This window comes from Centropristis striata, chromosome 3 (genome assembly GCF_030273125.1).
Source record: "Centropristis striata isolate RG_2023a ecotype Rhode Island chromosome 3, C.striata_1.0, whole genome shotgun sequence".
NCBI lineage: Eukaryota > Metazoa > Chordata > Actinopteri > Perciformes > Serranidae > Centropristis > Centropristis striata.
Window position 1 is genome coordinate 608,160 of NC_081519.1, and position 24,261 is coordinate 632,420.

At 40.0% G+C, this 24,261-nt stretch overlaps 3 protein-coding genes across 3 annotated transcripts in view; 1 reads left to right on the top strand and 2 right to left on the bottom strand.

Annotated features, from left to right (window-relative positions):
- osgn1 (oxidative stress induced growth inhibitor 1) overlaps positions 1–9,066 on the top strand; it is a 19,947-nt gene extending 10,881 nt beyond the window's left edge. The window contains 7 exon segments of the mRNA XM_059329968.1: positions 1,084–1,220; positions 1,902–2,093; positions 2,954–3,045; positions 3,599–3,798; positions 4,930–5,276; positions 8,385–8,482; positions 8,484–9,066. Coding sequence (XP_059185951.1) covers positions 1,084–1,220; positions 1,902–2,093; positions 2,954–3,045; positions 3,599–3,798; positions 4,930–5,276; positions 8,385–8,482; positions 8,484–8,958 — 1,541 coding nt within the window. The 3' untranslated portion in view covers positions 8,959–9,066.
- A 4,905-nt stretch (positions 9,067–13,971) lies between these two features.
- Positions 13,972–15,869, bottom strand: LOC131968918 (nuclear factor 7, ovary-like). Its single transcript, XM_059329971.1, has 2 exons — positions 15,772–15,869; positions 13,972–15,666 (listed from the first exon to the last, which is right to left on the bottom strand). The coding sequence occupies exon 2, from the start codon at positions 15,647–15,649 to the stop codon at positions 14,255–14,257; it is 1,395 nt and encodes a 464-aa protein (XP_059185954.1). The 5' UTR covers positions 15,650–15,666; positions 15,772–15,869; the 3' UTR covers positions 13,972–14,254.
- A 5,973-nt stretch (positions 15,870–21,842) lies between these two features.
- On the bottom strand, positions 21,843–23,677 carry LOC131968921 (nuclear factor 7, ovary-like). Its single transcript, XM_059329975.1, has 2 exons — positions 23,603–23,677; positions 21,843–23,510 (listed from the first exon to the last, which is right to left on the bottom strand). Exon 2 carries the CDS (start codon positions 23,491–23,493, stop codon positions 22,108–22,110), a length of 1,386 nt encoding a protein of 461 aa, XP_059185958.1. The 5' UTR covers positions 23,494–23,510; positions 23,603–23,677; the 3' UTR covers positions 21,843–22,107.
- Between the last annotated feature and the right edge of the window lie 584 nt (positions 23,678–24,261).

Here is a 24,261-nt window from a genome sequence, read left to right on the forward strand (position 1 = left end):
ATAAACCTGCAAAAAACCCTTAAATATCCCTTTTAAAAGTCAGTTTTCTATTACAACAAACAGTTTTTGCACATAAAGTCATGATTTATTTAGTGGTAAACCATTCAGTGGTGTTTTTTTAATGATAAAGTGAGAGTGTGACATATCCATGAGTCATCATGACCCAGGAAATGAGAGTTTAACTGCTTTGCATTTGGCTTCTGTGTGGCCAGTTCTGCTGAGTCACTGAGGTTAACATAAGGCAGATTAACCTGCAGAGTCATGCTGCAGACACATTATGTTTCATAATGCAGGTAGCAGTGACTCTGCAAAAGCAATATGTTTTATTTTGGCTGCAAATGTTTTTGTTTAGACATATTTTCTGCAGGTGTAACCACAAACACAGCGTGCACACACAATAACACAGGAGTCACATTAAACAGTCACGGAAAAAAGGATTAGAGCACTTTTTTTCTTCAATTTCTTGTTCATTTTAATGCCTCGTTCAACTAAAGGTACATTTGTTTAGACAAATATAATGATAACAACAAAGAGTTTAATTTAAGAGCTGATATCTAGACGTTTTCCATGGTTTTATTGATCATAACCAAATTCATTATCAAGAAAATTATGGAAAATGTCTAGATATCAGCTCCAACTCCAACTCTGCTCTGTTGGGGAACAGTTTACCTCAGATTCTTTGGTCATTTTGCGTTTTTTGGGGGGTAATTTTGTGGGGGTTTTGTCATTTTGTGTCTTTTTTGGTCATTTTTACATCTATTTTTTGTCATTTTGTGTCTTTTTTTTAATCCTTTTTTACATCAACAGTGATGGAAACATTCTTGATAATAGCCAAAACCACGTTAAATGTCTAGATATCAGCTCTTAAATTAAACTCTTATCAGCTATTTTTGTTGTTGTCATTATATTTGTCCAAACAAATGAACCTTTAGTTGTACCAGGCATTAAAATGAACAAGAAAATGAAGAAAATAAAGGTGGTCTGATCAGTTTTTCCACTGTAAATGCAACAGGAAACCAATCCCTTTGCTTGTCCGTCTCATTATAACTCACCTGTCCCTCCGTCTGTCTGTCTGTCTCTCAGGTAACGGCCCGTCGGGGATCTGTCTGTCCTACCTGTTGTCAGGTTACACCCCCTACCTGTCGCCGGAGGCATCACACCCCAACCCGCTGCTGCACAGCAAGCTGGGGGAGCAGCCTCACCTGTCGCTGCTGGAGCAGGTAACACACACACACCGCCAAAATAAAGGCACATTCATTTAACGAGGGGTCCTAGCTGGTCTACCTGGGGTCCCATAAAGACATAGAACATGACATACAAACAACTTAAACAAAAACAGCAAATACAAGAAAAACAATAGCAAACACGATTAATACATACATGCAATACTGTTAAATTTATCATATTTACCCGACAAATGTTATCCTGTAAAAATCATTCATTCAGATGTCTATGGTGCCAATATCAGCTGTTTACACTTATAATTTATAATTTCATTAGAGAACATTTCAAAGGAAGAATCATCCGGCTACAGATATAGCAGAGAAAAATAAATAAAGTAAGAAAACAAAATAAATCCCAACATATTAGTAATCAGTCATTTGGTGGGCGGCATCAAGTGTCTAAAGTCATTTTTTGAATGACAATTTGTTTTTCGTGCTAGAGATGTGAGGAGGCAAAGAGCTCCATGACATTATTGATCGATAGATAACTGTGATTGAATATGTTTGTTCTTGGTGTTGGAGGTGTTAAATGAGCTGGTTGTGTCTGTTTCTTGTGCTTTGATTTGGTTGAAGAAGTATTCAGGTGTCTGATTAAATAGGGTATTTCTAAGAAATGTGAGTTTAAATGTGTGCAGGGTCTCACCGTGTGTGTGTGTGTGTGTGTGTGCGTGTGATCAGGACCTGGAGTACCTGTGTGAGGGTCTGGAGGGCCGCTCCTCCAACCCCGTGGCCGTGCTCTTTGACTCGCTGCTGCTCCCCGACAGCGACTTCGGCCTGGACCACTCGTCTCCTCTGGACTGGAGATACGAGCCGCACAGAGCCGTCCCTCACCTGGTGCTGGGGAGGGGCCCGCCGGGGGGGGCCTGGCATGTAAGATATACTAGACTCATCATCTGTGGGTGGGGTGGGGGTGGCTCCATATATATATATATATATATATATATATATATATATATATACATACACATACACACATGTGCAGATACACATATGTGCAGTACTGTGCAAGTCTTACGCAGGTGTGAAAATTGATAAAAAATAAACTACTAACATTTCTAGTTTTTAAAGGATTCTTATTTTACAGCAGTTTTTCACATCTGCCTAAAACCTCTGCACAGTACTGTATTTTATATATATATATATATATATATATATATATATAACTGATTTTTAAGAAATATCACAATTTTAAGCATAATTTTTGATTTTTTTTCTCATGGAGGTATTTGTTAAATATTATCCATTTAATGATTGTCAGAAGGTTCAAACTCTGACAGTAATGCCTGCTCTAACAGTGTCTTTCTATGATGAACTGTGTATTTTTTACACTTTTTAAAGCCGCTGGCTGGTTTTGGGTTCAGTGAGTTAAAAACAGACGTGAGCTCGTCCGGTTAGAATCTTATTCTATATTTTTGAGTAAGTTTTCTGTTTGTCCTGACATGCTAAAACCATAGACTGTATGGTTAAAACCTATTACACAACAGGCTGTTTGTCTAAAGCCAAAGACAAATTTACTTTGCAGGCGTTATGCTGATGTGTGCAAATGAACAGAATCTACCTGGTCAGCTGCTTGTTTGCACACATGATGCTGTAATGTTCATGATACAAACCAGACGAGGCTGCAGCTGGACATGTAGATGACAGGAAGACTTTAATAATGTGTGTGTATGTATAGACTGAGTGGATCAGAGCAGCTGATTGATATTAACATTAACTGTGTCCTGTTCCAGGCGATGGAGGGCTCCATGCTGACTCTGAGTCTGGCCAACTGGATGGAGCTGCCTGGACTCAAGCTGAAGGACTGGATGAGAGAGAAACGCAGGTCAGAACCAAGTTATTATAGTCAACAAACACTAAGAACCAAGAACTAGAACTGGAAAAACATTTTCGTTAACTGAAATAAAAATAAAAATGAGAGTTTTTATAAAAACAATAACTAATGTAATAATAAACTGTGTTGTGTGGTTACAAAACTAACTAAAACTATAGTGAAAATGTCCTTCGTTTTCGTCTTTGTCAACTTTTTTCAAATGTAAACCTTTTGGTTGATATGAAATCTATTTCATCTATCTGATTTTATGAGTTAATAAACTTATTGGGGCTGAGATGGATCAGACAAAAGAAATAAAGGAAACATTTATTGTGACCTTATTGAATCTGGACCCAACAAATTCCCCATTACAAAACAACAACAACTAATAAAAACTAAACTAAAACTAAGCAATTTCCAAAAAATAAAAACTAATTAAAACTAGCAAACATACTCTAAAAACTCAATAAAACTAACTGAATACATTTTTTTTTTAATCACAACGAAATTAAACTAAATAACAGGATTAAAGGGTTAAAGGTGTTTTCATGTTCTTCTGTTGCAGAAATGTCCGTAACGACCGCGCCACGCCGGCGGAGATCGCCTCCTACTACCAGCACTACGTCTCCCAGATGTCCCTGCAGCAGAGCTTCGCCTGCGGGACCACGGTTACCGCGGTGACCCGGCAGCCCGGCGGGCCGGACGGAGCGCCGCCCTGCTGGAGGGTGACGGGGCTGCAGCGCCGAGAGGGCGAGGAGCTGGGAGGTACGCTGCATTATTATAGTTAACCAAAACTAACGAAATAACAAAAACTAGAACAGAAAAAACATCTTCGTCAACTTAAATAAAAATAAAATAATAACAATAACTAACTGAAACTGTATTATATGGTTACAATACTAACTAAAACTTACTAAAATTATAGTGAAAGTGTCCTTAGTTTTCATCTTTGTCGAGTTTTTTCATACATCATCCAGTGTTTGTATTTCTCCACTGCTGAGTGTGTGTTCCTGCTTTGTGGAGCTAAATTACCGTAATGACACATATCGGCTGTAAAGAGAAACTTCTCAGCTTTCAGAAAACATTGGAATTGTTCCGATAGCATAAACTGTTCAGTTATTATGGTGATCTGAAGTTCACTTGTGCAAACGTGTCACCGGTGCAGCACATGATATTACAAATCACATTTTTTTGCTGCAGAATATATATATATAGGGGCTAAAACTAAAAACTAAATCTAATAAAAACTAAAGACTAAAAACAAATAAAAACTAAGCTACAACTAAGCATCTTCAAAAACTAAACTTAAACTAAGTATCTTAAAAAATAATAAAACTAAACACTAAATCTAATAAAAACTAAACATTAAAACTGATAAAAACTAAACTAAAACTAAACATCTTAAAAAATAATAAAATGAACACTAAATCTAATAAGAACTAGACTAAAACTAAGTATGTTAAAAAATAATAAAACTAAACACTAAAACTAAACTAAAACTAAGCATCTTAAAAAATAATAAAACTAACACTAAAACTGATAAAAACTAAACTAAAACTAAGCATCTTAAAAAAATAATAAAAGTAACACTAAATCTATTAAAAACTCGACTAAAACTAAGCATCTTAAAAAATAATAAAAGTAAACACTAAATCTAATAAAAACTAACACTAAAAACAAATCAAAACTAAACTAAAACTAGCAAACTCACTCTAAACACAAATTAAAACTAACAGAATTTCAAAACAATAATTCACAGCTAAATTAAAACTAAAACTATTGATAAATCGCAACCTATTCTAACGTCAGTGTTGTTTAAAGGTAAATATTAACCTCCTGTTTCTCCTGTTTCTCCTGTTTCTCCTGTTCCTCCTGTTTCTCCTGTTCCTCCTCCAGACGGCGTGGCGGGCTCCGAGGAGGAGGTTCCCTTCTCGCTGTCGGCCCATAACGTGGTTCTGGCGACGGGGACCCACGACATCCCGGCGCGGCTCGGCGTGGAGGGCGAGTCGCTGCCGTACGTCTGCCACTCCTTCTGGGAGCTGGAGGCCGCCATCTCCCGCGGCGAGCTGGACCAGTCGTCCGACCCGGTGCTGGTGGTGGGGGCGGGGCTTACGGCGGCCGACGCCGTGCTGGCGGCGCACCACCTCAACACGCCCGTCTACCACGCCTTCAGGCGCTCCGTCAACGACCCGGGACTCATCTTCAACCAGCTGCCCAAGATGCTCTACCCAGAGTACCACAAGGTCAGACTGAGCTTCAATAAAATACAATTATAGTGACATTTCAAAGCCACAAGCTTTATACAGACATGGAAAAAATTATTAGTTATTATTAGTGCACCTTGTTTTCTCCAGTTTCTTGTTCATTTTAATGGCTGGTACAACTAAAGGTTCATTTGTTTGGACAAATATAATGATAACAACAAAAATATCTGATAAGAGTTTAATTTAAGAGCTGATATCTAGACTTTTAACATGGTTTTCTTGATAATGATTTTGGTTATTATCAAGAATCTTTCCATCACTGTAGATGTAAAAAAAATGACCAAAAAGACACAAAATGATAAAAAAATTTTAAAAAAGACACAAAATGACCAAAAATAGATGTAAAAATTATCAAAAAAGACACAAAATTACCAAAAATAGATGTAAAATGATCATGTTGAATGTCTAGAAAACACATGGCTTTAATCTAAGAGCTGATATCTAGACTTTTTTTTCATGGTTTTATTCATAATGATTTTGGTTATTATTAAGAATCTTTCCGTCACTGTAGATGTAAAAAATTATCAAAAAAGACACAAAATTACCAAAAATAGATGTAAAATGATCATGTTAAATGTCTAGAAAGCACATGGCTTTAATTTAAGAGCTGATATCTAGACATTTAACATGGTTTTCTTGATAATAACCAAAATAATTATCAATAAAACCATGAAAAAAGTCTAGATATCAGCTCTTAAATTAAACTTTTATGAGCTGTTTTTGTTGTTATCATTATATTTGTCCAAACAAATGTTCCTTTAGTTGAACCAGACATTAAAATGAACAAGATGTTGAAGAAAACATTTAATGTCTAATAATTATTTTAATGACTGTAGATGATTTAAAGCTCCTGATACATTTTTCCCACTGTGGCCTTGTTTTTTCACTGCAGTATGTTAAATATATAATAAATTCCTGTTGGAAATGTATTTGTGCATTTTAACATGCATTTCATAATGTGATGTGGCAGCTGGAGATCAGGCTGTTAAATTAGCAAAATAAAAGCACAATATTCCAACAAATTCACCCTAAAAAATTACTCAGGCAATCACTAATAGCCAATAATTTATTTTTAAAGGTTATTTTTTTTGTTTTCACAGTTTATTGGTTGTGATAAAGGATCAAGTTTGGGCATATTTAAAGAAAATAGAGTTAAACACTTAATTATCCAAATTATTGGCGATTAATTTCTTGCTGATTTCTTCCAGTTATTCAGCTGATTAATAATTCAACAAAAATCTCGGTAACGCTTTATATTAAGGTCCTTGTAATAACCGTTAATTAACAAGTAATAAGGCCCTTGTAAGTCCTTACAAGATGCTTATTAACATTACTGTGTGTTTATAAGCCTATATAAGTGTTAATAATGGCATTATAATACAGCTAATAGCAGGCTATAAGAGATGTATAATAAGAACATTAATAAAAGCCTCATGAGTATCTTATAATTCTTCATTATAGCATTACAAACACTCATAACCCACCCATTATGTCTTTGCCATGCCTTTATTAATCTTTTGTTTGCTTATTGATATTAAAATATACTTTATTGCTCATCTATTATAAGTTAACTATGCACTTGTTAACAGTTAACTATGCTAGGGGTGTGCCATATCGTATCGTTCACGATAATATTGGTATATTTTTTTTCATGGTTAAAAAAAATGCATATCATGATATTGGCAACATTCCTACTTCTTGATGTAGTGGCGTAAGGCTAACAATTAAAGTTGTTTTAATCACAAAAAGCTACTTACTCTCTGTTGCTAAACACATCACAGCTTTCAAAATAAGAGCATGGTGTGTTAACAGAATCCACAACAGAACTTATAAGAAGACTGTCAAAATAAGATGCCTTAAATAAAACATACAAGAACCTTTATTCTCCTTTACTAAATGTCATTAAAATATGCCCCCGGAACCCCTAAATGGTTATTTTTATTATTTTCTCATACATTTTTTTTTGCATTTGGCAACGGTTCAGATTTGCACTTCACACTACATTTTAGATTTTTATTTATTTATACAGACTAAAAAAAAAACATATTTTCTTTATCTTTTTAAGTATTTCCTAATATCGTCAAGAATATCGTTATCGCAAAAATAGCCTGAAATATCGTGATATTCTTTTACGGCCATATCGCCCACCCCTAAACTATGCTTTCTGCAGCTAAAGGGATCTAAAGCGAGAACAATGCCTTATTACTTGTTAATTATTGGTTATTAAGAACCTTATTACTTGTTAATTACTGGTTGTTAAGAACCTTATTACTTGTTAATTACTGGTTATTAAGAACCTTATTACTTGTTAATTACTGGTTATTAAGGACCTTATTACTTGTTAATTATTGGTTATTAAGGACCTTATTACTTGTTAATTATTGGTTATTAAGGACCTTATTACTTGTTAATTACTGGTTATTAAGGACCTTATTACTTGTTAATTACTGGTTATTAAGGACCTTATTACTTGTTAATTACTGGTTATTAAGAACCTTATTACTTGTTAATTACTGTTATTAAGAACCTTATTACTTGTTAATTACTGGTTATTAAGGACCTTATTACTTGTTAATTATTGGATATTAAGGACCTTATTACTTGTTAATTATTGGTTATTAAGGACCTTATTACTTGTTAATTACTGGTTATTAAGGACTTTATTACTTGTTAATTATTGGTTATTAAGAACCTTATTACTTGTTAATTATTGGTTATTAAGGACCTTATTACTTGTTAATTATTGGTTATTAAGAACCTTATTACTTGTTAATTATTGGTTATTAAGGACCTTATTACTTGTTAATTACTGGTTATTAAGGACCTTATTACTTGTTAATTATTGGTTATTAAGAACCTTATTACTTGTTAATTATTGGTTATTAAGAACCTTATTACTTGTTAATTATTGGTTATTAAGGACCTTATTACTTGTTAATTACTGGTTATTAAGGACCTTATTACTTGTTAATTACTGGTTATTAAGGACCTTAATATAAAGCGTTACCTAAATCTCTCTCCCGCTGTGCTCGCCTCCTCAGCCTGTTTAAAGCTTGATACCATGTGTCTCCTATCTGTGTGCTGCAGGTCCACCAGATGATGACTCAGCAGCAGTACCAGCCCAGCGCCCTGCAGACGGACCACGCCCACAACCTCAACGACCCCTCCTCCTCCCCTCCCTCCTCCCCCCCCCTCCTCCTCCTACCCGGGTTACCTCAGCTTCCCGCGCTACAGAGTCGTGGCGTTCCGACCCGACAGGAAGTGCGTCCTGGAGTCGGACTCGGGCGGGCGGACGGTGGTCCAGGTCTCCAAGGCTCTGGTTCTGATCGGCGCCCACCCCAACCTCTCCTTCCTGAGCGACAACGGGCGCCCGCTGGGCGTCTACGCCAAGGAGCCCATCACCTGCCGCAGGAACCCGGTGGAGGTGGACCCCTTCACCAACAAGGTGGTGGCGGCGGACGGGCCGGGCATGTACGCCATGGGCCCGCTGGTCGGGGAGAACTTCGTCCGGTTCCTGAAAGGAGGAGCGCTCGCCATCGCCAGCGACCTCGCCAAGACGCGGCGGGAGGGCGGAGCAGGGTTCCCCGCCACGGACAGGTTGGCCGACAGGTGGCTGGACAGACGGGTGACGGAGGCAGAGGTTGGCGCTCTGGACTCGTAGCGAAGCAGAGACTCTGATCCATCGAGATGAAACACGCTGCAGGTTTCCCTCAAATCAGAGAGTCGGGAAATCAGACGCTGCTCAGTTGCTTCAACGTGTGAAACTAGCAACAAGCAACAAGTTGCCTCTCAGACTGGACTTCCTGGTTCGGATGAGTCTAGGATCTCATTAGACCGACTGTAGATCTGGTCAGGCAGATCTAAACATCCTGAAGAGAAAAGCAGCTTTAGAGAACATACGAGCTGCAGAAACAGAAACAGCTCCGTCGTATGAAGAGACACTGGAGTGAAGCAGGTGATGGTTAGAGTCATTCATGATGATTCACCTGGAAGCTGTTCAGGATCTCACCATGTGTTTAATGTTTAACACCAATACTGGATCTTATAACTTATTTCTGCATCAGAGCATTTAGAAACACTAATATGAAGATGTTGGGCCTCATACTAGAACCACTCACATTTATTTATTGATTTAGATTCTGTTCACACCTCCACATTCACCCTCAGTGACCACTTGTGATCAGATCTCACTTCTGATCCCCGTCTGGATAATACAGATGTACAGGAACATCCGTAGTAGAAATCCTCTATAAATGTGTATCCGGATACAATTTAAGAACCTGAAACTATCAGGTTATTGTCTGCCAGCAGAGCTTTAAAGATACAAAAAACAACAACCGGTAGACTAAAAACTTCCAAAACAGAAAGTTCGCTCTCTGTCTGTTTACAGGAGAAACACAGTGAGACCCGTACATCTAATCAGGACGTTAGAGGAGTAGGTGGTCCTTAATGTGGATGATTTTTTTGTGCACGCTGCAGAAGGAAAGTGTCCATTGCAGCCCAGTCCATATCTCAATGTGGTCTGAAAGATTTGACCTCAAATGCATCATGTAAACAGCAAACATGAACTTGATAACTTGGCATATTCACCAATTTTCTCATATTTTGAATTAATTCTTTCACAATTTCCAAGTGGTCCAGACCTGTTGGAGGAGTCACGTGCCGTTCTTTCATTAATAGATTGTTTATTTTATTATTTAAAAGTGATTTTAAGTTTTAAATCCTGTATAGATTGAAGATAAGATATTCTTCTTGTATAAGGCCCTTAGCAGATATTCTTTGACTTTAACAAACGTTTCTGTTGATGATCTCTTAAATCTGGGTGTTTAACTATTATGATCAGACTGTTTACTGAGTAAAACACATTACAGACTAAATGTCATTTTACATTTAGAAGAGGACAGCGCCCTCTGGTGGCCAACCCCTGAAACAAACCAGGCATTTTCTTTCACACATGAAGATCTGTGAGCCATCCACCTCTAACAGACACCAGGTTCATGGAAAATACTTTATTATATTAATATTATTTTTTTAAAGCGTGTTCAGGAATAGCAAACTATGATTCAGTCACATGACAATTTACAAACTTTAAGACTTGATGAGCGAGGACACCAACTGGGGATTATTCTCATTATTAGCTTAATCTGCCCAATTTTCCCAAATAATCAATTTTTTTGTCAATAAAAAGTCAGAAAATAGTTAAAATATTATGTTTTATATGACCGATAGTCTTAAATATATAAAGATATTCAGTTTATTATCATTTATGACAAAGAAAATAATCAAATTCTCACATTTTAAGAAGCAAAAACCAGCAAATATGTTTCTTTTTTCTTTAAAAAAATAATAATTAAACTGTAATTAGATTCTAAAAAAAAGCTGGCAAGTGATTTTTTTCTATCAATTTATAGATTAATTGATTTACAGTTGCAACTTTGGGTGGAGGAGGATCTAAAAAAGGATGAAAATAAGTCATCAAGATCGACAGAAAGAGAAAATAAATCACTCAGAGAGCTTTGATCACTGCAGTAAAAGCTCTAAAAAGTCAGAAAATTGTGAAAAATGACTCGTAATTTCCCAGATCTGAAGGTGACGTCTTCAAATGTTATGTTTTATTTGACCAACAGTTCTAAAAATGTAAAGCTATTCAGTTTATTATCATGAATGGCAAAGAAAAGCATCAAATTCTCATGTTTGAAGAGCATAAAACCAGAAAATGTTTGGAGTTTATTGGTTTAAAAAAATTACTAAAAATTTTATTTGGTTATCCAAATAGTTGCATGTGGAGGAGGAGATCCCAAAAAGAATAAATAGAATAGAAATTGAGAGAATATTTAAGGTTTATCATCACTTCAGTAACTTCCAGCCAATCAGCATCACCCATGACCAAAACAGCCTCTCAGCTCTTTTTAAAGATGATTATTAACACGTTTCTGTAGCTAAAACGTTTATTTTTGCACCACTACACTGTCAGTTTTTTCACCAAAACAAACTTCTGCTTGTTTCTTTATATCATTCTCATGTGTGTGTTTGTATATTATGTGTTTTATGAATCTACGGTGCTTTATTTTTCTATGTGGATATAATTGTTTTGTAGTCACGCCTGACATCTTTGTAAATCTTCTGATGGTAATGAAAATGTTTTGTACTTCACAGAAACAGAAATGAAACGTGTTTATTTTTTCTATAATTCCTTGAAAGTCATTGAAAGTGTTGAACAATAACAGAGTGTTGAATGAATGAATGGATGGATGGATGGATGAATGAAGCCCTGTTTGCATTGAATTGTGCAGTTATTACCAATATTTCCACTTCTGTAACTTGTAATAACATAAATTCTCTTATGTTTTGGTTTTGAAGAAGTCACACGCCGTGCAAATTGAAATCATGTTGATTTCAGCAATAAAAATACTTTTTGTCACGATCACTTTGGTTTCTTCTGCTGCTTCATATTGTATTTTTTTTAATTTAATTTAAATATAGTGATAATTAGAGGTGGGAATCACCAGGGGACCCACGATATGATTATATCCTGATACTTCAGTCACGATTCGATATTATTGAGATAAAAAACTTTAAAGCAGTTTTTCTCAGTTTTACCCCTTGCGTATTTACTGCAGTTAGGCTATGAGGCCAGTATAGATTCCTTAGATCTCCTAGTTTCTCATGATACCAGTATCTCCAGTATATTCATAAATGTGAGGAACATACTGTCTGGGACAAACAGCAAAACAGAAGGCTAAATATCGAAACTTAGCCATGAATCAATATAGCCACGCGAAATATCGCGATACTATGGCGCCGGGTTTCCTCTATATTCATTCAGCAGCGGCGGCTCCGTAGAGCAGTCTCCCGCTCTCCCGGCGCGTTGCCAAGCAACTGGAACACTGCCAGGACGTCACTCGATGTCATGGCAACCGTAACAGCGCCAACACTCTGTTAGCATTACTCCCGTTTCCGAGTGAGGTTAGACTATCTGTTAGCACTCTGTTAGCATTACTTTAGTTTCTGAGTGAAGTAAAACTACATGTTAGCATTCTGTTAGCATTACTTTAGTTTCTGAGTGAGGTAAAACTACCTGTTAGCATTCTGTTAGCATAACTTTAGTTTCTGAGTGAGGTAAAACTATCTGTTAGCACTCTGTTAGCATTACTCTAGTTTCTGAGTGAGGTAAAACTATCTGTTAGCACTCTGTTAGCATTACTTTAGTTTCTGAGTGAGGTAAAACTACCTGTTAGCACTCTGTTAGCATTACTTTAGTTTCTGAGTGAGGTAAAACTACCTGTTAGCACTCTGTTAGCATTACTTTAGTTTCTGAGTGAGGTAAAACTACCTGTTAGCACTCTATTAGCATTACTCTAGTTTCTCAGTGAGGTAAAACTACCTGTTAGCACTCTGTTAGCATTACTTTAGTTTCTGAGTGAGGTAAAACTACCTGTTAGCACTCTATTAGCATTACTCTAGTTTCTCAGTGAGGTAAAACTACCTGTTAGCACTCTGTTAGCATTACTCCAGTTTTTCAGTGAGGTTAGACTACCTGTTAGCATGACTCTAGTTTCTGAGTGAGGTAAAACTACCTGTTAGCACTCTGTTAGCATTACTTTAGTTTCTGAGTGAGGTAAAACTACCTGTTAGCACTCTGTTAGCATTACTTTAGTTTCTGAGTGAGGTAAAACTACCTGTTAGCACTCTATTAGCATTACTCTAGTTTCTCAGTGAGGTAAAACTACCTGTTAGCACTCTGTTAGCATTACTTTAGTTTCTGAGTGAGGTAAAACTACCTGTTAGCACTCTATTAGCATGACTCTAGTTTCTCAGTGAGGTAAAACTACCTGTTAGCACTCTGTTAGCATTACTCCAGTGTTTCAGTGAGGTTAGACCATAGACTGTATATGGGTCAGACTGCCTGTTGGAGCGGATGGCTGCTAACATTACTGGAAGAGAACAAAGTACATTGCGGTCAGTCAGCCTCCAGTTGTTTTCCTGGTGCGGGTATTCACTAAGCGTTAAGGGAAGCAGTGTTAGCAGTTCAAAATAAAAGCAAGCACATGTAGCTTTCAAAATAAGAGTACCTTGATGTGTTAGCAGAGTCCATCACAGAATTTACAAGAAGACTGTTGAAATATGATGCCTTTAATAAAACATAGAATAACCCTTATTCTCCTTTACAATAATTCAAAAAAAATAAAAAATGCAATGATTAAGATGGAATAGTGGCATTAGAATGTGCGAGAGGCACCAAATTCAGGCTTTTAAGGCAAAAGTTTTCTCCGGGGGAGCATGCCCCTGGACCCCCCTACTTTGTTCGAGTCCCCCCATCATAGTCTCAGAAAATCCTGTGGGAAACACTGGTTCTAAAGCTTTATTTGCAGTCATGTGTCATTTTTTTAATACTTTCTAAATCGCTGATTGATATTTACACATGCAGTCATCCAGGGGGCAAATAATCCTTTACCCCTGCTGCTAAAACACATCCTAGAGGAAACACTGATGCTGTATTTTTTTTTTTTTTACCCCACCTGTAGTAATAATAACTTTCATCTCCTCCTGGGGGGCAAAAAATAAAAAAATACACTTCTCTAAATAATTCTGGCTCGGCAGAAAAATAAATAAATCTTTAATTTTTGGTGTTTACAATTTAAAATCGAACACGAAGCATGTACTGATTTCTTACCAAAAATTTATTTTGAACTCACTTCAACAGATTGAACAACAAACAAGATTACAGTACAGATATTATACTTTAATTTGACAGTCAAATATAATTTGCTTAAACTATTTTATTTTCCTTTAATGTGTATTCTTGTTCCTAACAAGTCACCAGTTAACTTTCATCTTATTTTATTTGATCTAACAGACAACAGAAATCAATACAAACAGGTTTAGGACAGAAATAAGTGGTTTTAAACATGGATTAGGTTGAAGGAATCATCTTGTTGTTTGCTTTATCTCTAACTTCAACCAAAAATAACTCCATCGACACCTACTGGTGATATTTTCAGTGGTTTAAGCTGGTGTTTATCTCCAGTGTCAAAGTATGGAAACATCTTCTCAGTGAATCTGTGTGTGAAGGTGTGTATGTGTGTTTCAGTATCAGGGTCAGAGAATGACAGTTTTCCTGTTTCCCAGTCCAGACGAACTCTGATCCTCTGGAGCTTCTTCACTGGGAGAACAGTGGAGGGGTCTGATGAGGAGAAGGCTCTATATTTACCCTTGAAGAACCCAATTCTCCATAAACAAGATGAATGTTTTTCTTTCCTCTTGACAGACTCTGCTGCTACACCCAGATACCAGTATGTGCTGTCTCCAACCTCGACGTACCAGCTGTGAGTCCCAGAGTCAAAGCCCTCAGAGCCCAGAACAGCGGGAAAGCAATCGAACCTCTCTGGATTGTCAGGAAGCTCCTGTTCCTCTTCACGTCTCAGACTGGTCAGATCTTCAGACAGGAGGAGTTCTGGATGAGCAGTGTTTGGATCCAGAATCACAGGAGTGTAGGAGACCATCTCCTTCATCTTGTCCCAGATGTTGTAGGCCAGGTTGCCCAGGTGTTTGGCCACATCTATCAGAGCTCCTGAGAGCAGCTGTGGATCCTCCAGCAGGGGGCGCTGCTGGACTCTTTCCACTGCAGCCTTGTAGTTCTGCAGGAATGAGACGTCTTCAGGTCTCAGCTCCTCCTCTGTGGCTCTGATTGTGTCTGAAAGAGCTGCTATCTCTCTGCTCAGAGCATCAATCTTCTCCTTCATCACCTGACTCTTCTGCTCCTCTTCCTCCCTCAGAGCAGAGATCCTGGCCTCCTCTTCCTCTTGTAGAAACTGGTGAAGCTCCTTAAACTGCTCCTTAATCTGACTCTCTATGTGTTTGGCCTGGACCTTAATGTAGTCTGCTGTTTGCTCACAGTTTCCTTTAACTTGTTCAAAGAGCTTCAGTTTCTCCTGTAAGGGCTTCAGATATTTCTGGAACTCCTCTCTGTGATCCTGTGCAGCTTCATCGATGGGTCTGATTCTGTGGTTGTTGTGTGCTTTTGAATGCAGGCAGACGACACAAACTGTCTGCTGATGGTCCAGACAGAAGAGTTTCAGTTTCTCAGAGTGCAGACTGCAGACAGGCCCTGCAGGTCTCTGATCTCTCTCTTGTAAGAAAGCCTCACACAGGTTCTTTATCATCAAACTAACAGGTGGCTCAATCATTGATGATTTTCTCTTACAACATGGACACTCTTTTGTCTGTTTCCCCTTCCACCATGTCTGCAGACAGTCTTTACAGAAGCTGTGGCTGCAGGACAGGACAACAGGATCCTTAAAGATCTCCTGGCAGACAGGACAAGAGAGATTCTCCTCTAATCTGGAAGCCATTTTCTCTCTGACTGAAGCTAAAGAAACATCAGGAAGTAAGCACAAAAATAAATTAGTTACAGCCTCACTCTCCCCAGTAGAAAGTTACTTTCACTTTGAGTCGTGTTTAAAAGAAAACTCACATTCGGTGTGTTGAGCTGCAGCAGCCTCAAGTTGCAGTTTCCTGATCTCTTTCAGTGGAAACCGTTTGTTTGGTCCTCGTGTGTCTCCTCAAAATAAGAAGAAAAATTATGCAAAGTATGTTTCCTGTCTCCGTCTCAGTGAGAGGTGGAGCTTTTGGCAGAAGCTGGTTTTCTTGTTGCTCCTCCTCCTCCTCCTCCTCCTCCTCCTCCTCCTACATTGTAGACACATGTGCTTTGAGCAGTGCTGTTATACTACTTCAGTCAGTTGGTGTCATGTAGAATATGTTTTAAGTGATGGCATGTTTCTTGTCTCTCTTAGAGAATATTAAAATATAGCATGGTAGAAAAGTTAAATTTTGGTGTTTACAATTTAAATCAAACACGAAGCAAATACTAATTTCTTACCAAAACTTTATTTTAAACTCCAATTCAACAGATTGAACAGCAAGCAAGATTACAGTACAGGCATTATACAGAGATTATACTCTAATTTGACAGTTTTCTTTCAAATGTAAGGTTTTAAAACTATTTTATCTGCTTTTATTGTGTATTCTTGTTATGTGACTTCCTCACTAACTTTCACCTTATTTTACAACAGAAATCTATACATAGATAGATAGATAGATAGATAGATAGATAGATATACTTTATTTATCCCAAGCTGGGAAATTACAGCGTAGCAGCAGCATTACACACAGAGACAATGACAACACAATTAAATAAAAAGAACAACCTAGGCATACTTCAAGCAATAAAATATAAAAATACAGTAAAATACAATAAAATAAAATAAAATAAAGTGTCTAAAGAAGGAGTATGTATTAAGGAGTGGAATAGAATTCCAGTGCAGAATAAATATGAATATACAGTATAAAAATGCTATGAAACAGATAAGGTGCAATGAACAGTGTGCATAAAAAAACAAACACATAAAGTGCATAGACAGTATGTAATGAACCAGGCTATTATTTCTTATTGTACAGTGTGATGGCATGTGGCAGGAAAGATTTTTTATATCTGTCCCTATGACAGCGGAGCTGGAGCAGCCTGTGAGAGAAGGTGCTCCGCTGTCTTTCTACTGTGTGATGGAGAGGCTGCTGATCATTGTCCATGATGGAGAGGGTGCTGATCATTGTCCATGATGGAGAGGGTGTTGATCATTGTCCATGATGGAGAGGCTGCTGATCATTGTCCATGATGGACAGGGTGCTGATCATTTTCCATGATGGAGAGGCTGCTGATCATTGTCCATGATGGACAGGGTGCTGGTCATTGTCCATGATGGAGAGGCTGCTGATCATTGTCCATGATGGAGAGGGTGCTGATCATTGTCCATGATGGAGAGGCTGCTGATCATTGTCCATGATGGAGAGGGTGCTGATCATAGTCCATGATGGAGAGGCTGCTGATCATTGTCCATGATGGAGAGGCTGCTGATCATTGTCCATGATGGAGAGGCTGCTGATCATTGTCCATGATGGAGAGGCTGCTGATCATTGTCCATGATGGAGAGGGTGCTGATCATTGTCCATGATGGAGAGGCTGCTGATCATTGTCCATGATGGAGAGGCTGCTGATCATTGTCCATGATGGAGAGGGTGCTGATCATTGTCCATGATGGAGAGGCTGCTGATCATTGTCCATGATGGAGAGGCTGCTGATCATTGTCCATGATGGAGAGGGTGCTGATCATTGTCCATGATGGAGAGGGTGCTGATCATTGTCCATGATGGAGAGGCTGCTGATCATTGTCCATGATGGAGAGGCTGCTGATCATTGTCCATGATGGAGAGGCTGCTGATCATTGTCCATGATGGAGAGGCTGCTGATCATTGTCCATGATGGAGAGGCTGCTGATCATTGTCCATGATGGAGAGGCTGCTGATCATTGTCCATGATGGAGAGGCTGCTGATCATTGTCCATGATGGAGAGGCTGCTGATCATTGTCCATGATGGAGAGGCTGCTGATCATTGTCCATGATGGCCAGCAGTTTGTTTAGTGTTCTCCTCTCCACCACAGTCCCAAAAGTCTCCAGCCTGAGACCGAGTACAGAGCCAGCCTTCTTGATAATTTTATCAAGTCTGTTGGTGTCGCTGGCTCTGATGCTGCTGCCCCAACACACAGCAGCAAAGAAAATGGCGCTGGCAACAACAGACTGGTAGAAGATCTCCAACATCTTGCTGCACACATTGAAGGATCTCAGCTTCCTCAGGAAATAGAGTCTGCTCATCCCCTTCTTGTACACAGCCTCTGTGTTAGATTTCCAGTCCAGTCTGTTGTCGATCACCACTCCGAGGTATTTATAGTCCTCCACCTCCTCCACCACCTCCCCCCTGATCAGAAGTGGCTGTGGAAGCATCTTCTTCCTCCTGAAGTCAATCACCATCTCTCTGGTCTTGTTGACATTCAGCTTCAGGTGATTCTGTTCGGACCACTCTACAAATCTGTCCACCAGTGTCCTGTACTCACCCTCCTCTCCCTCCCTTATACACCCGACAACAGCTGAGTCGTCAGAAAACTTCTGCAGGTGGCATGACTCAGAGTTGTACTGAAAGTCAGTGGTGTATAAGGTGAAGAGGAAGGGAGAAAGCACAGTTCCCTGCGGAGCTCCTGTATCACTGACCACCACATCAGACAGGACACTGCCCAGACGTACAAACTGTGGCCTGCCTGTCAGGTAGTCAGTAATCCAGGAGATCCTAGAGTCGTCGACACCCATCCCCCGCAGCTTCTCACCCAACAGCAGAGGTTGAATGGTGTTGAAAGCACTGGAGAAATCAAAGAATGTGATCCTCACAGTGCTTCCTCCACCATCCAGATGCAAATGGGCTCGTTGCAGCAGGTAGATCCTAAATGGGGCTGGTAGGCAAATTGCAAGGGGTCCAGAAACGTCCTCACCTGTGGCCTCAGCTGGGCCAAGACCAGTCTCTCCAGGACCTTCATCACATGAGATGTGAGGGCGACAGGTCTGTAGTCTGCTGGGTCAGATGGTCTTGACTTCTTGGGGACTGGGACCAAGCAGGAGGTCTTCCACAGCAGCGGGACTTTCTCCTGACTCAGACTCAGGTTGTACAGGTGTACAGGAGACAGCTGGCTGGCGCAGGTCTTCAGGATCCTGGGTGCGATACCATCAGGACCTGCAGCTTTACGCTGATGGAGTCTTTCCAGCTGCCTCTTCACCTGGCCTGTAGTCAGCGCTGAGGGGGGGTTGGTGCAGATGTCATCAGTGTAGGAGGAGGAGGGGGGGGGAAGGATGGGGGGCAGATGGAGAGGTGCTGCACTGGAGAATGCTGGGGGGAGGGGGGAGCCATTCGGGACAGTGTGGGTGTGTGGGGGGCAGGGGGAGTAGAAGGGGTGGCAGGCGGTGAGCTAAACCTGTTAAAAAAGTCGTTAAACTGGTTTGCTCTGTCCAGGCTCCCTGACAACTGCCTGTCCTTCCCCTTCATCCCTGTGATGTGTTTCATTCCGGTCCACACATCCCTCACACTGTTCTGTTGGAGTTTGGCCTCCAGCTTCCTCCTGTAGGTGTCCTTACATGTCCTCAGCATCTCCCTGAGTTCATGCTGCACTCTCCTCTGCTCCTCTCGGTCTCCAGACATGAAAGCCCTCTTCTTCTTGTTCAGAAGTGCCTTCAGGTCACTGGTAATCCAGGGCTTGTTGTTTGAGAAGCAGCGTACGGTCCGGGCTGGCATAGTGGTGTCCTCACAGAATTTAATGTACTCTGTGATGCAGTCAGTCATATTGTCAATGTCCTCCCCATAAGGCTCACAGAGTACATCCCAGTCTGTCGACCCAAAGCAGTCCTGCAGTGCCTCAGAGGCCTCATGTGTCCACCTCCTCACCGTCCTGGTGTTCACAGGCTGCCTCTTCACAAGAGGAACATACTTTGGGGTCAACATGACCAAGTTGTGGTCCGACCTGCCGAGGGGGGGAGGGCTGTTGCCTCATGTGCATCCACGGTGTTAGCATACAGGAGATCCAGCGTCTTATTGTCTCTGGTGGGACAGTCAACATATTGTTGGAAGTTGTTTAATGTCTTGCCCAGAGAGGCATGATTAAAATCTCCTGTAATGACCATGAATGCATCCGGGTGTTCAGTCTGTAGTTTAGCAGTGACAGTGCTGATGACTTCACAGGCCACTGCTGCATTAGCTGATGGGGGGATGTAAACAGCGATAAACATGGTGGACGTGAACTCCCTCGGCAAATAATACGGGCGCATTCCCACAGCCAGCAGTTCAATGTCCGCGGTACAGAGCCGTTCCTTCAGGCTGACGTGCCCGGGGTTGCACCACCTCTCACTCACATAAAGTGCAAGCCCGCCACCTTTCTTTTTCCCACTTTTGGAACAGTCTCTGTCACCTCGAACCAAACTGTAGCCAGGAACATCAACGCTGCTATCCGGGATATGTGAGTGCAGCAAAGCTTCACTGAAGCAAAAAACGCTACACTCACGGTATTCCCTCTGGGTCTTCACCAGCGCTGAGAGCTCGTCCGTCTTATTTCCCAAAGACCTCACGTTTCCCATAATAATCGCCGGGACTGCCGGCTTGTGTTTCCTCCTTCTCTCCCTCCGCAAGGCTCCAGACCTGCAACCCCGGCGTCTCCTACGCAACTCCTGCGGGACCGCAAGTCTGTCTCCGGGCAGCAGTAGAGGCTCACACAGCGCATCAGCTGTTCGCGCGTGTAAACAATGCCCTCATAACTACCGGCGAGGTTCTCTGTTACAAAGAGTAGAAAAAGTAACAGAAGAACGCGGAGAAAGGTAGTAAAACTTAGTCCAGCCATTGTCACAACGTTAGTGAACAGTAAGTGATAGATAAAAAACAACACCAAAAGGAATAAAAACCAACAATTAAACAAAAATTACAAAACACTACGGGAGCTGCGGCATCAGGCTGCCACCTGGAGCGGCGCCAGAGACGAAAAGGTACAGGTTACATACAGGTTTAGGACAGAAATAAGTGGTGTTAAGACACGCATGAAGTGAGAGGAATCATCTTGTTCACTTCTTTGCTTTGCCTCATCTATTACAGTGTTTTAACAACTACACAGACAGTCGCTGGTGATATTCTAAACTGAAGTTTATCTCCAGTGTCCAAAGTATGGAAACGTGTTCCCAGTGAAAGTGTGTGTTGTGTTTCAGGATCAGAGGGAAAGTAATGGAAGCTCTCTGGTTTTTAGGAAGCTTATATCTCAGTATCAAACTTACATTTTCTTCTATATTGTCCTTATTATGATGAGTTAAGAATAGGGTTGAAAAATTCTGGGAATTTTCAAAGTTGGAAACTTTCCACAGGAATTAATGGGAATAAATTGGGAATTTACAAAATTGAAGGTTGGCCCTTACCAGGTAACTTATCTATAATTGGGTAAAATATATTTTAGCATGATCTCGACTAAAACAACCAGATTTAGCTTTTTATTTTATTTTAGAATGGCTGGGGTCGGGGCAGATGTGTAATATTTAATTTAATTTAATTGTTCCATAAAATAATAATAACTTGATAAAGTTCTGCTTACAAATAAATATGTTGAAATTATTTTTTAATTATATTATTTTGCATCAGTGTCTGATTATGACAAAACAAAATATTTATGTTCGGATATGATACAGTTTGTTTAAATTACTCCCAATTTCTAGCAAATTCCCATACATTTCCATAATTCCCATGGAAGGTTTCTGGAAATTGACCAGAGATTTTATACCCCTTTGCAACCCTTGTTAAGAATAATCAAATTAAATTGAATTTCCATTAAAACAGTACACTGACAATGACAAAATGGAATATTTATTTAATTTCGATTAATCAATAAATCAATATTGTGTATTAACAAGTTTTCTTCCACTTATTTTATCTATCATGCTCAAAATATTAGCACCCTCTAAATGCCCTCTGCTCCCTGTAAAACATTTTTTAATGAACTACTTCTTTGTAAATCTCTACTGCTGTTATTGTTATTAATAGATTGGACATCACTGTTTAAAAGGCAGTTAAAAAAACAGTATTCAGAGGCCTAGATAGGCGAGAAGTCATTTTATTTATACTTTAAATGCAGAATATTACACTACCGAAGTTTACCAGCTGCATTGTAATCATTCTGCATTGAGGAAGATTCACCATTAAGCAAGATTAATGAAATAATATTCATATTACAGACAGGTAATGTAACAAGAAACCTGATGGTGATCCTGCAGTCCCAGCCAGGAGGCATGGACGCATTAGTCAACATGAACATATAAACAGAATTCAACATATAAACATATTTAATGATATTAAACATCAGATTTCAACCCAAAATTTGACATGTTCAGCAGTTCATCCTAACCAACTCATTTCACTGTCACAGAGACATTAACTGGTAATATCTTCAGTGGGAGTGTATCCAAAGTGCTAACGTATGGAAACATCTTCTCAGTGAGAGTGTGTGTGAAGGTGTGTATGTGTGTGTTAGTATCAGCATCAGAGAAGGACAGCTGTGCTTCGTCCCGGTCCAGATTCACTCTGATCCTCTGTGGCTTCTGCTGCACCGGGAGAACAGTTTCTGGACCTCTGTAGGAGCCGGCTCTGCATTCACCATCACAGAACTTTATCCTCCACAATCCAGACTGTTCATTTTCCCTTCCCTCAAAGTACTTTGCTGCTACGCCTACACTCCAGGCAGCACTGTCTCCAACCTCAACGTCCCAGCTGTGAGTCCCAGAGTCAAAGCCCTCAGAGCCCAGAACAGCCAGGATGTGATCAAACCTCTCTGGGTTTTCTGGAAGCTCCTGTTCCTCTTCACGTCTCAGACTGGTCAGATCTTCAGACAGGAGGAGTTCTGGATGAGCAGTGTTTGGATCCAGAATCACAGGAGTGTAGGACACCATCTCCTTCATCTTGTCCCAGATGTTGTAGGTCAGGTTGCCCAGGTGTTTGGCCACATCTATCAGAGCTCCTGAGAGCAGCTGTGGATCCTCCAGCAGGGGGCGCTGCTGGACTCTTTCCACTGCAGCCTTGTAGTTCTGCAGGAATGAGACGTGTTCAGCTCTCAGCTCCTCCTCTGTGGCTCTGATTGTGTCTGAAAGAGCTGCTATCTCTCTGCTCAGAGCATCAATCTTCTCCTCCACCACCTGACTCTTCTGCTCCTCTTCCTCCCTCAGAGCAGAGATCCTGGCCTCCTCTTCCTCTTCTAGAAACTGGTGAAGCTTCTTAAACTGCTCCTTAATCTGCCTCTCTGTTTGTCGGGCCTGGACCTTAATGTGTTCTGCTGTTTGATCACAGTTTCCTTTAACTTGTTCAAAGAGAAAAAACTTCTCCTGTAAGCACTTCAGATAATTCTGCAGCTCCTCTCTGTGATCCTGAACAACCTCATCGATGGGTCTGATTCTGTGGTTGTTGTGTGTCTTTGAATCTCTGCAGACAAGACAAACTGTCTGCTGATGGTCCAGACAGAAGAGTTTCAGTTTCTCAGAGTGCAGACTGCAGAGAGGCTCTGCAGGTCTCTGATCTCTCTCTTGTAAGAAAGCCTCACACAGGTTCTTTATCACCAAACTAACCGGTGGCTCAGTCTTTGATGATTGTCTCTTACAGAATGGACACTCTTTTATCTGTTTCTCTCTCCACCAGTTCTGCAGACAGGCTTTACAGAAGCTGTGGCTGCAGGACAGGACAACAGGATCTCTGAAGATGTCGTGGCAGACAGGACAGGAGAGATTCTCCTCTAATCTGGAAGCCATTTTCTCTCTGAGTGAAGCTGAGGAAACACCAGGCAGTAATCAGTTACAGCCTCTCTCTCCCCAGTAGAAAGTTATTTTCACTTTGAGTCGTGTTTAAAATAAAACTCACATTCAGCGTGTTGAGCTGCAGCAGCCTCAAGTTGCAGTTTCCTGTTTTCTCCCAGTAGAAACCATGTGCGTCTCCTCAAGATGAGAGAAGAATTATGAAAACTATGTTTCCTGTCTCCGTCTCAGTGAGAGGCGGAGCTTTGATAGAACATTTTAATGCTGGTTTTCTTGCTCCTCCTGCTCCTCCTCCTCCTCCTCCTGCTCCTCCTCCTCCTCCTCCTCCTCCTCCAGCAGTGCTGTTGGTGTCAGACTTACTTCTCAAGCTACTTAGTGTTTTTGATGTGTTTTAGCTGATGGTATGGATGTTTCTTGTTTTAGGCTGTTACCATATTTACAGGCCATAAAAAAACAATATATTTCTAATCTTTGTTTGTACAATCAAATCATAATAATCATTCACCATTTAATAAAGTGTTAATGTTGCGAGGTGTTTGTGTTTTGGTGTCTTTAGAATGATGCAGGGAAATATAGGGAAAGGTTAAAGGTTACCTGATCGTGATGCACACACACACACACACACACTGTTTGTTTGATTGTGCCTTGTTTTTTTTCCTCAAACATAAAACTATTTAATAATATTTAACATTATTATACATTGTACAAACAATGTTTTACATTTCCAGCCAATTGCTGACACAAAAGCACAGAGCACTCACTTAA